We start from the raw sequence: 13,257 nt of genomic DNA, 5'->3' as shown, positions 1-13,257 counted from the left end.
GAGGCCTCGGTGTACTGACCGGAACGTTCATAGACCATACCGACCCCTCCATCTCGCCCACCATGTCTGTCTCGCTGCTGTATTACCATTCGCTTATCAAGACTTTGGTCGCGTTGGAAGGCATTAATATTAGAGAGTTAAAGGTCTCGCATTCATCACCCGAGGCTATGTCTCGTGGGAAAATGGGCCGCTGGAGGTATAGTAATTAGGTATAGACGTTATGGTACATTAAGCATAGACGTTATGGAGCTGCTTTATGTAGCAACCGGGTGTTTGAAGCACAATGCTCTATTGAGTGCTTCCGGTCGCATTGTGAGCCGCCGTCCGGCGCTTTTTGTTTTCTTCTTGGGTTTCGCCTGCCCACCGCGGAGCCTTGTGTGGGTTTACGAGTTGCGTTTCCATCCGGCCCGACTAAGTCTAGAGCACGCCATTAAAAGATGAGTGTCTTATATGAGTCTTGGACATCTGTGTGCCGCTAACCGGGTGGAGATGATTGGATTCACTGGTGTCGAGACGCAATAAATTGGGGTTCTTGGGCCGGTTGTTACAATAGACTCAAGTGGTAGTCCTGCGTCTTGGCAGCTGGGCGGGCCGGAATTCTCAGGGTCCGTCGTATTCTGCCATTACTGGTAGTATTTTGCGGAGAAATTCATTTGGCGATATGAATTGTCTAAGGGGCCGAGTTAACCTCGACCTGGGGGACGGGAAGTCGAGTGGGGATTCTATACTTATAACTAACTGTTATAGCTATATCATTATAATATCAGCGCATTGTGAGTGCAAAGGGTCACGATCCCTGAAATTGTCTGCGTGAGATTACCCGGTGCAAACATGTCAGACAATAGCGGCTCGGCGCATTGAACGTCACGGGCGGAATGGCCACCTCATCATCGGGCTTGTTAACTTCCCGGCTTCCCAACTCCCAACTTATCCGTGCCTCTTCGGCGCCATACCCGGGTTATGCCGTGTGGGGAGCAAACGGTTGATTCCTCGGCGCCTTGTACCGTCGAGCCGTGGGCCAATCGTCGAGGGAAACCGTGATGATGAACCCGGCACGGCAACTCGTCCCGTCTCGGCCCTGCTGTTGAGCCGTGACGTTGTTCCCCAGACCCGAAGATCGAGTTACTCACTCCATGCATTGACCGAGGCCGGTGGGCTGGGCCATATTATGGCAAAATCTACTTGGAGCTACACAGTTGGTACACTAGCGAAGGGGGAGCTGTGGTATTATCTATTCATGTAGAATCCGTGAGCAAAGAGCATGCTTCCCGGTTGCAGGTACGGGTGATCAACTTCGTAGGAGTGATACAGTGGTGCGAGTTTCCGTCAATCTTACATAGCAACCCTGTGTCAAAATCGCGCGGATCGCGGAGCCGGACCGGGCCCGGCAGCTGTTAGGAAGGCAAAGTCAGCGCCATGCTCGGCCTGATTGACCTCGCGCATGTACAGTCCGCGATAACCCCTGAGCCGGTCCCTGGCCACCCATGGTTCCAAAGTACCCTCAAGACCGTCCTCATTCCCAGCAGCCACCGCACTGGCAGCCCGGTGTTGCATCTCCTCCCTCCTCCGCCTCAGCCGATCCCGCAACTCATTCTCATCCACCTCGACGCTCAGCTCCCTCGTCTCCGCATCACACACCACCACATCCCCATCCCGTACCACCCCCAAAATAGACCCCGGATCAGCCCCCTCAGGCGACACATGCAGCACAATCGTCCCGCCCGCCGTGCCGCTCATACGCCCGTCCGAAATCCGCAGCATATCCTGCACGCCCTGCGCAGCCAACTTCCGCGGGATGGGGATCAGCCCGGCCTCGGGCATCCCCGGGTTCCCCACGGGACCGATCCCGGTCAGGATCAACACGCTGTCGGCGTCGACATCAAGAGCCGGGTCATCGATGCGCGCGGCGAGATCGGCAGACCCGTGGAAGACGACGGCGCGGCCGCGGTAGTTTTGTATGAGACGTCGGTCTTTGGACGCGCTGGCTTTGAGCACCGCTGCGCCTCCTGGGGAGAGGTTGCCGTGCTGGAAGACTATGAGGGCCGAGGAGGGGTACAGCGGGGCGGTGAAGGGGCGGATGCAGTTGGCTGGGTGGTCTGGAGGTAGCGTGAGGATGGATACTTTGGAGAGCTCCTCGCCGAGGGTGTGACCTGTCACCGTGAGAGCGTCGAGGTGGAGCAGTGGGCGTAGCTGGTGCAGTAGCGCGGGCATGCCGCCGGCGTTGTGGAAGTCGGTCATGTAGTTGTTGCCGCTGGGCTTGAGGTCTACGAGCAGCGGTGTTCGGCGGCCAATCTCGTCGACGGTGGCCGGCGTGACGGTGCCTGCAAGAGTCGGATGGCGGTTGACGATGGCCATGAGATGCACCATGGCGTTGGTCGAGCCGCCGATTGCCTGCAGCACGGTGATGGCGTTGAGGAAGGATTCACGCGTGAGGATGGTCTGAGGCGCGAGGCGGGACTGCGTGAGCTGCACGGCGTGCACCCCTGTCGACTCCGCGATGCGCAGGCGGGCGGATGACACGGCCGCGGGCGTGGCCCCTTGGATCGGCATCATCCCGAGCGCCACGAGCAGACACGCCATTGTGCTAGCCGTGCCCATGACCCCGCAGGTACCGGCCTGCGGAAGAAGGAATGAGTTGTGGTTCTTGGTGCTCAGAATATCGTATCCGGTGGGGATCACATACCGTCGGCGCCAACTCCTCGTTGAGGTTGGAGATGTCCTCGATATCGAGACCCCCTGCCCGGAAGGTGGCCCAGTTGTTGCGGCAGTCTGTGCAGGCTCCGACCCGTGTCCCCTTGAAACTGCCGGGCATCATGGGGCCAGTGACGAGGTGGATGATGGGCTTGTTGGCCGAGATGCCGCCCATCAACTGAGCCGGTGTTGTCTTGTCGCAGCCTGGCTTGTTAGTCAGTTGCCCCTTTTCAATCCGAGGCTCACTCCTTTCACTTACCCCCTATCAACACGACAGCATCAACCGGCTGCGCGCGGATCATCTCCTCGGTATCGATGCTCATGAGATTCCGCAAGAACATGCTCGTGGGCGCGGCAAACGACTCGTGCAGACTGATGGTCGGAAAGTCGATGGCCAGCCCCCCGTGCAGCTGCACCCCACGCTTTACGGCGTCGATGAGCTGCGGGATGTTGGCGTGGCACGGGTTGAAGGACGAGTACGTGTTGACGATGCCGACGATGGGCCGCGAGAGGGCGTCCTCACTATAACCCATAGCCTTGATGAACAACTTTCGCATGAACAGCGAGAAGTGCGCGTCCCCGTACGAGGTCAGCTTCTGGCGCAAGCCGACGCCGTCCAGGTTGATGGGCCTGCTTAGGTCATAGTCGCGCTGGGGGTTGTTTCCTTCAGCCATGTTGGATGCTGGATTTCTGAGTTGAGTCAGGCCGGATTTAGTGTCGAGTGAGTCGAGCGTTCAGTCTGAGCTATTCTCGGGAGTGTTTAACCGTATCACCGAGCTAATTGCATCCAGGGTATGGAGGACTGGTGGGTGGGGTGTTTGAATGGCGTGACAGGCGTCAGAGAACAGTGGGGCAATTTGGAGGAAGTGGTAGACGAGGCAAGATTGTACGTCTTGTAATTAGTATCATACGTTAATAATTACGATTCTACTACAAATATATAGCAATTAAACAAGTTGAAATTTGTGTCTAATTGATCGTCGGAGCCCTTTGGATGATTACCCTTGTGAATGAAATGAATCGTGCCTTCTTCTGTTCTTCCATGTGCATCGTAATACGTCACAGAACCGTATCAAGAACCCTTCGCTTGAATTATTGTTTTTTATCTCCCGCTAACCAGAAGATTCTAGCAAATATAAACAGTAGTACTGTTGTTCTTTTCTTATCTATCAGTTTCTCTTGCAGAAGCCTGAACTACCATATTATCTGACCACTAAGTGCTTGGAATCGACGAGTTTATGTACAATGACATTGAGCCACGGTGCTATGACATTGCCACCAGAACTATAAATACTCCCTGCCTCTCCCACTACTTATGTTTCTTTCGTTTCCCTCCTGTCCTAATTTCACCCTATATAATCTTCCTCATCCCTCACCCCCTCTGTCGAATCAATCAAGATTTTACCAATAATTACGTCTTGCACAATGTCACACATCAAAGACTCGCTTCTTCATCCTCTCGGATACACATGGAAAACCATGGTCCAACATACCAAACACACCAGTCGACGTCGCCATTCATTGCGGCGATTTGACGGATGAATCAAAACTCGAGGAATTTCGTGTTTCCTTGGCATTGCTCCGTCGCATCAACGCACCTTTAAAACTCGTTGTTGCTGGGAATCACGATTTTACCCTCGACACCCCTGCCTACGAAAAAAAAGCGGCACAGGCAAACCGCCTATTTTCGATCGACTCTGCTCTCATGACGAGGGAGTATGGGTCGTTCGGAGAGGCGCGGCGATTATTCGACATCGGCAACCACGATGACGGCGACAATGACATTGTGTTCCTCGACGAAGGCGTGCACCACTTTGATCTTCAAAACGGTGCTCGCTTGACGGTATATGCGAGCCCCTTTACTCTCGAAGCGGACTGGGGTTTCCAATACCGCCGCGGCGAGGATCACGAATTTGCGATTGGCGATGAAGTCGATGTCGTCATTACCCATGGCCCGCCAAAGGACGTCTTGGACCTCACAGCCTCCAGGTAGCGCGGAGGTTGTGAACAGCTCTTTGCAGCCGTTGCAAGGGCTCGCCCACGTCTTCATTGCTTTGGGCATATCATGAAGGCTGGGGCGCGAAAGCCGTTGCTTGGCGCGGAGAAACACCCAGCGAAAACCCATCCCATTTCACCGATATCGACAACGACGCGTCCGCCGTGGTCGAGACGTTGTCGACATTGAGACCGACCAAGTGGGATACACCCGAAATGGCGACAGAGAAGAAGGCAGCGCTGCAGACTCTAAACGCTCAGGGTTATCGATATACCAGTCACTGTGCCCACGACAAATACCCCATCCAACCTACTCAGGCAACAACACTCTTCGTCAATGCCTCGATTCAGCCGATGTCGGAAGAAGATTCACATCATCAACTCCCATGGGTTGTTGAGATCGAACTACCGTCAATGGCTGTCAAGGCCGAATTACCTAGGCATTTCACCTTGGTTGGGGAAGGGCGCAGTCGGAGATGGGTCAGTTCTTCGCGGTCCAGGTACCTATAGTTAATTAATTAAGGCAAAATAATTATAAGGGCATTCATCCAACGTTCTCCGACGATCGATCAAATACTATTGTCAAGCTGTTTGTTTACTATATATTTGTAGTAGCATTGTAGTTGACAACATACGGTACTACAAGACGTACAATCTTGCGTCGTCTATACTATAACTACCATACCTGATATACAATGCGTTGCTTCCCAATGATTACAGTTTTTGTTGAACGCTTGAGCTTTCTTTTCCTTTTTCTTCTTTTCTCTCTTTCAACACACTAGTTTGTTGTTCATTTACTTAAACCCGATAGGTCCCTAGACGGCATATTCACTCCGCTCTCTCAGCTCAGGCCCCATCTTCCAAAACACCAACGGCGCCGGCGCTAACACCGCAGCAACACACCCCAACAACGTCATGGTCCACTGCACCCCTAATCCACTGTACATCGGCCTCGCCGCCATCACCATCCCGCCAGCAACCATGTACCGCGGGAACGTGATGCTCGACAGTGCGCTGGCCGAGTTCTCACCGTAACTATCGATCAAATACTCGTAGCTGCTAACGTACAGCGCAATCAGCACCGCGCCAAACAAGAAACAGGCCCCCAAACTGCTCCAGATCGAAACATCGGCCCTGTTACCCCACCCAAGCCAAAACAACGCCACGGGCAGCAGCGGACCCGCGATCATGCCCGGCCACAACCGGAACTCGGGTGCTACGGGAGCTCCTCGGACATGCTCTGTGTGATGCCGCGCCCAGCTGTACAGCCCCGGTGCGAGCAGCGTAAACGACGTGGCTCCCGACGCAATGGATGCGAAGCATGATCCCGTCATGGCCGTTGAGAGGCCATAGGTTTCCGCGAACAACGAGTCAAACCCAGAGAGGAAGGTGAATACGAGCACCCATAGAAGACACAGATAGATGCTCAGGACCGTCACCACAGGTTCGCGGACGAGAAACCGCGCGGGCATGGCTAGTCCTTTTTGTAGGCGCTCCATGAAGTGGGCTGACTCGGCGTGCTCCGAGACGTACCGGGTGTCGCCCGTGGCGCGACGGAGGCTGCGGGCCTTCCAGTCAAGCAGGATCGGGAGCGAGGTCTCGGGGAGGAAGAAGAGGGCGAGCAGGAAGGCGGGAGTGGAAATAATGAGTGTGATCCATTCTGTCCAGCGCCAACCGAGACGTTCCACGATCCAGCCGCATGCTATGGGGGCCATCATGGGGGCTATCCGGTTAATATTGATTAGTTTCTCTCTCTTAAACCTGAGGAAGCGAAAATGGGATATAAATGTATAATTACCCGCCACATTCGCCCACGCGATCACAGGAAACACAAACGCCCGCTTCACCGGCCGGAACTGATCCCGTACACTCGCCCCATTCCCCGTCAACGTCGCACTCCCCGCCAAACCCACCCCAAACCGACACATCACCCTGCCCCCGAACCCCGGCGCCAGCGCCGCCCCCAGCACAAAACACAGATACACGAACGACCCTGTCAGGTAGGTCGCGTTGCGGCCAATGGTATCTGATACAGGCCCCGCAAGTAATGACCCCATGCCTACGCCAAAAAGGTACATGGCTACGACGAGATTCTCGGCTACGCGGCTGTGGTTTTGTTCGATGCTGGCTGCGCGGTTGGCCATGGACTCGGCGGCGCCGGCCCAGGCTTGCGCGAAGATGAGGTAGGCGAGCAGGGCGATGTTTTTGGCGCGCGAAAGGAGCGGCCAGTTGCGGGGGTCGAGAGGGTCGTCCGTGGTGGTGGATCGGATGTAGATTTTGTTGTGTTTGGTGAGGTTGCCATGGTTATCGTTAGGCTGGTTGTTTTTTGTGTCATCGTTTGTTGGTTCTTGTGGTTGTGGGTTTGATCGGTCGTGAGCTTGTTTCGCTGTTTCGGCCTCGGCCTGCTGGTAAAGCCGACGGCGCTGGATAAGAAACCACATTGTCACTGATGCTGGTCAAGAAAGAGACCGGAAATGCTCATGCGACTAAATACATAATTAGTTGGTATACTTGGCTTACACAACCGTTGCTGATCATCGTCGCGGATGTACGGTGACGTAATGACTTGGCTGCAAGTCTTTCAGGGCGTCATGGGTGATTTGGGTATTTGGATAGTACGGAACTTCAATCTCGATCATTTTGTGCTTTCTTATGTGTCTTGACTTTTATGTGTGTTTTCTTTTCTTTTTCCCTTACTCCCCCGACACTCCCAACTTAACCATCAGCTCCTCTCGAGGCATCTCCAAAATTGCCGTCAACGTCCTCTGGTCCGGCACCCCGTCTTCCCCATACGGCCGCTGCAGCAGCTCCCGAATGTCCTCGTACCGCCGCCCAAGCGACTCTGAGGCCTCGCGCGATAGACTAGCTTCGAGCAGCCCGAGGTCTCCGCTCGTGACCGTCTCTTCGCGCATGTGTGGTTCCAGGTCGACCCAGATTGCGCTCAGCGAGGTGTCGAAGCTGGCTTCGGCTGGCTTGTAGGCCTGCATGTGCCGGAGCTTTTCGTTGATCTAAGTGTGCAATAAATTATCGCGTTAGTTTAATCGGGGCGGTTGTGATTAAGTATTGTAGGATCGGTGAGCGCTCACGCTGTCGACATCTTCAGACAGCCGTCGATGCCTCTCCTTTCCCTTGGCGATGTGGTTGTCCAGGGCCGGCGACACCACAAGGTCCTCGACAATCAAGTACCGGTCCAGGGCCCAGACAAACTCGTCCGGCTTGCGAGCATCCGGGTCGGCTTCGCGGAGTTGATGGAATGCGCGCTGGATGAGCGCGTGGTCGTGCTTTACGGCATCTGATATGCGCGTCATCATGAGTGAAGCGCGTCTAGTAAAATAGTTGTATGCTAAAACTGGTGAGATTGGGAGCTGGATTAGATGTGGGTGGTTGTCAATTGGAAATCACTAATAACAGCAAGGATGTTCAGGATGATGTCAGGGGGGATGGTCGACGTCACTCTCATCCAGGACCAATGATTTACCTTTGCTCGTCCCATGGAGGAAGCTTAAGGGTGATCGTTTCGTAAACAGGGATTATCATTGCGATACAAGCCCGTCGTGATGCTGGCCCATTCGAGTCGCCCCAAGCGTCCGTACATAGAACTCCAACTCAGAAGCTCGTTAGAATCCGCAAATTGGAGGGAGACATGTCTATTATCGGACGAGACGCTAGTTCTAGTGACAGACGAAATGGAAGCAACCCACCCATTCGCTAACAACAGGGAACTTCACCTCCTATTGATAATACCCAGGGTACGTACCATGCTGGTTGGTCAGCCATCCGTTAGGTCCCAGTCACTGACAGGCGGAGGCGTAGCGTCCGGGTCATATCGATCACCCATGACATACCGACGCGCCCGGAGCTCAAACGCGCGTTGGTCTTGCTTTTCAGCTTCTCGCCTGTCCGGCCCACCCCACATGGCGTTCACGCCGTCTTGCAGCCAGTCACCCACCCATCTATACGGCCAGGCAAAGGATGCGAAAAAGCCGCCCAACCCCTGGCCGTCGCCACCACTCGGGCCGTCAGCCAGCCGCTTAAACGGTTCTAGCAGTTCCATGTACGTGTTGACCTGCGCGGCCGCCTCAGCCTCCGTGATCCTGTACGAGCGCCGCGCCTGGTCGCCATATACGTCGAACCGGATGACTAGCCGGGGAAGGCTCATCTTGTCCCGTGCCCACTCAAAAGTGGAATTCCAATCCTCCATCGCGGGATCTTGAGCCTGAGGCCAAATGCTGGGCGGGCGATAAGCAGGGATTGTGATCTTGAGGAAGCGAATATAGGCGAGGGAGGAGGACGGAACGTGTCTCAAAAATTCCGTGGCCGCAAACCGTTCGCGGGGTGGTGGGAAGTCGGGAAGGTCTGAGACTACGTAGGGTCCGGGATCTGTGTTCACTGGCCACTTTCTCGGTCTGTAGTCGGAGACGATGAATCCATGGTTGGAAAAGAAGACGAATTGGGCGTCGTGGTAAAGGGTGCGGCAGAGGAGAAACAAGGTCGGGCCGGGGGGTGCCCAGCACTTGCATCCCTGAGAGAACGCGGCGTGCTGACGGCGGCAAAAACAGCCGTGGCCAAGGTCCTTTCGACCTGTGTCCCGGTAAGGAGCGTCCCAACACCCTACAAACTGACCGGCGTGTTGTTCATCGGGACCGTACCATGGGTTGGGCGTGAAGTGGCGGACGCTATACGCATGCTCGTCCCGGTCCCAGATCACCTGTGCCCGCGGGGTAACGAGATCGGTATACTCCAGGATCCGGAGCCGCAACTCGCGCGGAAGCGTCACCAAGTTCCGCTTCATGGTCGGTGTTGTCGGCCCTGGAAGCCCGGGGAGCCCACATGCGTGTCGGACGGTGTCCTCGGCAAGCTGTTGTAAAGGTTCACCCGGGGTTTTAGCCAGCCGGATGTGGCATTCCTTGAGCTGGCCCCGGGGCAAGAGATTGTGGATGGGTGCTACAATAGATTTGGCAAGTTCCATGGCCCAAGGGTGTTGCGGGTCGATGTCGCAGACCAAGGAGAAAGCGAGGTGCCGTGGGGCAACTTGAGGGAATAGACGAGCCGTGGCTAGACGCCAATCTTCCAGGACAACTCTGGCCTTATCGTCGGCATGGTCACCGCCACCGTCAGGCGGAACGGGCTTACGGAGGAGTGGGGCCTGATGGACATCGCTATGTTCCGCTTCGCACTTGGTCAACGTACCGTCATCGTTCAGATTAGAGATGCCGCATCCCATACAGCACCTGACGGTGTTATTGCGCAGTGTGAGTTGGTGGCAGGCCGCCTAATTTAGGACGACCTTGAGATAGGAGAGATGGGCGAGTGACGGATTGGTCAGGTTATGCAGTACTTGTAGCGGCCGGTGGCCTAGCATCGGTTTCTCGGGTTGACCGCATTCGAGTCGGTCCGCCTCACTCAGCGGTTCCGCATAATAGATGAAGAACTGGCTGGTCGAGTAGAGCAGTGCGGCTGCCTCGGCGTAGATGGCCCGACAAGACAGCAGCAGGCCGTGGAAGTCGGTAGGGTCGGGAACCCAGCGCCAATACTCCCCAACTCCTCGTCCGCGTCGCAGCTGGAGCTGTCCTGCGTGGAGGTAGAAGCGGTGCACCAAGTTTCCCCATGGCCCTAGGCCGAGCTTGCGGTAGATGCGGAGCCGAATGCGGGGGCTAAGTCTCAGAAGCGGTGACTCGCCCGCTGGTGAGGGCTGTGTCATGGCGATATGACAGTGATCGCATCCGCAGGGTGGATGCTGAGCCTAGCTTCTGCCAATTACCGGAGTTCCTGCGTTCGTGTCGTTGTTGGTTTGAGATTTCCATTTTACTCTTGTCGCCGCGGTAGGTCAGTTGGTCTATCGGTTGGTCGCGAGTTGGTTGGTTGGGGCCTTGGGGGCCGTGATGTTTCGCGGCAACGACTGACTTGGGCGAAAATGTGGGGTAATTAATTACTTATCTTTCTGTGCGCACTCAGAACCTCACCACTTCATCTTGAGTCTTACGCGAAGACAACGCCCAACTAACAACATTATTTACAGTGCAAAACCAGGTCAACTGTTTATTGGATAATACGAATGTTGTTCGGTTTTTCTTTCCAATTTTTTGATTCTTTTAGAAGCCAGACCGAAGATCAACGCTTATCGTCCTCCCTAAGGTAGTCTTTGTTTCGGCCCCCACACGACGCCACTCGGATTCGACTCTCGAGACGAGGTATGGGCTTCCACTTGGGGCGGAGCAACGACCGGTCCGGAGGTCCTCCGTCGTCGTCCTAGGAATGCCACAAGAGATGCGGCACAGCCGACCCTCCGATGTTGTTCCAGATTAATTTAGATGAAGGAATTCAGAGATCATGGTTAGGTACAGTACCTGAGAGGCTGAGTGTCGGACGACGAGGGAACGGAAGGAAAACAAGGGAATGTCTGGCACGCTGATATCTCGGTCGCTCCGATCTCTCAAATCCACGAGATATGGGTGTCTCTTTAAGCGAGGTTTTGAAGAATCGAATCACATTGCAAAATCCTGTTGTGCTATTGACTCATAGTCTCCGAGCACACAATAGGTAGTTAATCGAGACTTATGACAAGCCTCCCACGAGTATTAGGGAACAGCCCCACGAATCAGGTACCTGGTTCCCCAGTTCTTTCTACACTATACCTTGAGATATGCTTCCCTCGCTCCCACGCTCTCCTCAATGTGCTATACTTCAGCTGGTCTCTCCGCTGGGGGCGGGGGGTGTATATAAATTCCACAAGCCGAGTCACAGTTGTATGCCAGCACAGCTGTTTGAGACCTGGCTATCTGCCACCATGGCCCGTATGGCCCCCGAGGGCCGGCAAACTGCCGTGTCGGATATTTCCAAATCCTCTTTCGGTGGCCGTTAGCTGTCTTTAAACTCCGGCCTGAGGTGCAGGATTCGCCCCCAACAGCCTTTGAGACACCTCGACACGCTTCTCAGGCAAGCCGCAACGCCCTAGCGTCTCTGATCGGGTCTTGCAGCCGGTCTAATAGCACTGGGACCTTGCCCCCGGGGTTACCTTTCGTGTTCCATCCGGCCATCTTGGCAAGGCCAACCGTCACAAGAGGATGTCGTTGGTGACCGGCCGAAGTCATGGTCGGGGTGGAATAGGAGTATAGGGGGGAGGACAGATTGTGAGAATATACATATATCGCCTCGTGTGGCAGGAGCTTGTTCATCCTCTACTCCTCCATTCCATACCACCATCGACCACGCTCGCCTTCTACTTACCTCTGAACCTTCTCGCTGGCCGAGAATAACACTCCCAACAAACTCTTGTGCAACTCCCGTAGCATCATTCCCCTCGAACATTTTTTTTATTATTATTCTAAATCTCTGGTTTGGCCTTTAGCTCCCCGCGAGCCAGCTTGTCACCTTCAACTTCACTTTCCGCCTTCCGCAAAGAAACATGTCGAGCCATGGTAGCTCCTCCACACACCCTACCGAACCTCACTTTGGTGAGATAGGCATCGGCGCGATTGAGTATGATATGAACGAACAAGGCACCTATACCAGAATGTTCGGCGTCCCTGAGCGGCCGACTTGGGAGGACTTGCTAGGATTTGGGCAAGAGCTCCATGAGCATCTCGTTGCCACCCGCGGCCATTACAAGACCAGAGCGACCAGTACCGCATTGATTGCCACCCTCTGTATCGCCAGATCCCCGAGAGAGTACCGCATATTCCAAAGCAGCATTCCCCGGGGTGGTTGGCGAGATTGGATTCAGTACGATGGGCGGCGTCGTAATCTACCGTGGTATCGAGCGACAACTGCACAACCCCGCCACGGCCGCCTCTGTGTAAACATGCATGCGGAGGACGGCGCTGAATATCTTGCGAATGATATTTACCCTGACCTCCGCTACTGGCACGAGTTCGAGCCCCCCCGCATGATTGTGTATGGAACAAAGTGGATCGATCGATACACGGGCGAGGTAACGACGCAACAGGATGTTTGTGACGGTGAAAGCGACAAGAACCCATCTTGCACCGAGGTTGCAAGAACTCTGGGAATCAGGACCCCACGCCCTAGGATTCCGCCTGAGGACGTGGACGGAGCAGACCCTCGCAATCCATTCAACGACAGCAGACAGGGCTACGCCCCTACCCCGGCCTCTTTCCAGACCCGCACTGGTTCTGCCAGCGGCGGTGGAAGTTACTCGGGCGGCGGTGGAAGTTACTCGGGCGGCGGAAGTTACTCGGTCAGCAGCCATAGTCATCGCTACAGCAACTATTCGAAACCAGAAGATGTTAAATCCCGTCATACTTCTCGGCGCAGCGATCCCGCGGACCTTTCGACAGCCATGTCCGCGCTCAGTGTGGGCAGCCGCGACAAACACAGCAGCTCGAGCTCCCGACACGGTGGTGGCGGTAGCCGTAGAACCACCGCAAACACGGCCGACCGGGACTCCGCACCGCAGACTCGGCCATCGTCGGATGCCCGAGGTCATTCTTCCTCGACTAAGGGACAGGCATCTAGTAAATCATCGGCTTCCCGTACCAGTGGCCACTCGCGGCGGGGCGAATAGGAGCATAACTTGGTGGATTGATTTGACGGGAAATCGGATGGTCATGT

The 13,257-nt window shown here is 55.2% G+C and overlaps 7 protein-coding genes across 7 annotated transcripts; 2 read left to right on the top strand and 5 right to left on the bottom strand.

Annotated features, from left to right (window-relative positions):
- Positions 1 to 1,350: 1,350 nt before the first annotated feature.
- Positions 1,351 to 3,365, bottom strand: C8A04DRAFT_36019 (dihydroxy-acid/6-phosphogluconate dehydratase; the record flags this gene model as incomplete). Its single annotated transcript, XM_062783378.1, has 3 exons — positions 1,351 to 2,616; positions 2,684 to 2,895; positions 2,951 to 3,365. The coding sequence occupies 3 exons, from the start codon at positions 3,363 to 3,365 to the stop codon at positions 1,351 to 1,353; spliced, it is 1,893 nt and encodes a 630-aa protein (XP_062638454.1).
- Positions 3,366 to 4,396: 1,031 nt separating this feature from the next.
- Positions 4,397 to 4,684, top strand: C8A04DRAFT_27079 (uncharacterized protein; the record flags this gene model as incomplete). Its single annotated transcript, XM_062780165.1, has 1 exon — positions 4,397 to 4,684. One exon carries the CDS (start codon positions 4,397 to 4,399, stop codon positions 4,682 to 4,684), a length of 288 nt encoding a protein of 95 aa, XP_062638453.1.
- Positions 4,685 to 5,501: 817 nt separating this feature from the next.
- C8A04DRAFT_36018 (major facilitator superfamily domain-containing protein) lies at positions 5,502 to 7,127 on the bottom strand (the record flags this gene model as incomplete). The annotated part of the gene is made up of 2 exons (XM_062783377.1): positions 5,502 to 6,409; positions 6,485 to 7,127. The coding sequence occupies 2 exons, from the start codon at positions 7,125 to 7,127 to the stop codon at positions 5,502 to 5,504; spliced, it is 1,551 nt and encodes a 516-aa protein (XP_062638452.1).
- Positions 7,128 to 7,379: 252 nt separating this feature from the next.
- C8A04DRAFT_10936 (uncharacterized protein) lies at positions 7,380 to 7,994 on the bottom strand (the record flags this gene model as incomplete). The annotated part of the gene is made up of 2 exons (XM_062776767.1): positions 7,380 to 7,694; positions 7,773 to 7,994. 2 exons carry the CDS (start codon positions 7,992 to 7,994, stop codon positions 7,380 to 7,382), a joined length of 537 nt encoding a protein of 178 aa, XP_062638451.1.
- A 461-nt stretch (positions 7,995 to 8,455) lies between these two features.
- Positions 8,456 to 9,910, bottom strand: C8A04DRAFT_27076 (uncharacterized protein; the record flags this gene model as incomplete). The annotated part of the gene is made up of 1 exon (XM_062780164.1): positions 8,456 to 9,910. One exon carries the CDS (start codon positions 9,908 to 9,910, stop codon positions 8,456 to 8,458), a length of 1,455 nt encoding a protein of 484 aa, XP_062638450.1.
- A 48-nt stretch (positions 9,911 to 9,958) lies between these two features.
- Positions 9,959 to 10,387, bottom strand: C8A04DRAFT_27075 (uncharacterized protein; the record flags this gene model as incomplete). The annotated part of the gene is made up of 1 exon (XM_062780163.1): positions 9,959 to 10,387. The coding sequence occupies one exon, from the start codon at positions 10,385 to 10,387 to the stop codon at positions 9,959 to 9,961; it is 429 nt and encodes a 142-aa protein (XP_062638449.1).
- Positions 10,388 to 12,091: 1,704 nt separating this feature from the next.
- On the top strand, positions 12,092 to 13,210 carry C8A04DRAFT_27074 (uncharacterized protein; the record flags this gene model as incomplete). Its single annotated transcript, XM_062780162.1, has 1 exon — positions 12,092 to 13,210. One exon carries the CDS (start codon positions 12,092 to 12,094, stop codon positions 13,208 to 13,210), a length of 1,119 nt encoding a protein of 372 aa, XP_062638448.1.
- Between the last annotated feature and the right edge of the window lie 47 nt (positions 13,211 to 13,257).

The sequence above is a fragment of the Dichotomopilus funicola genome (assembly GCF_033296635.1).
Source record: "Dichotomopilus funicola strain CBS 141.50 unplaced genomic scaffold C8A04scaffold_18, whole genome shotgun sequence".
Taxonomy (NCBI): Eukaryota; Fungi; Ascomycota; class Sordariomycetes; order Sordariales; family Chaetomiaceae; genus Dichotomopilus; species Dichotomopilus funicola.
The sequence above is the reverse complement of the archived record's forward strand: the minus strand, read 5'-3'. Positions and strand labels throughout refer to the sequence as shown.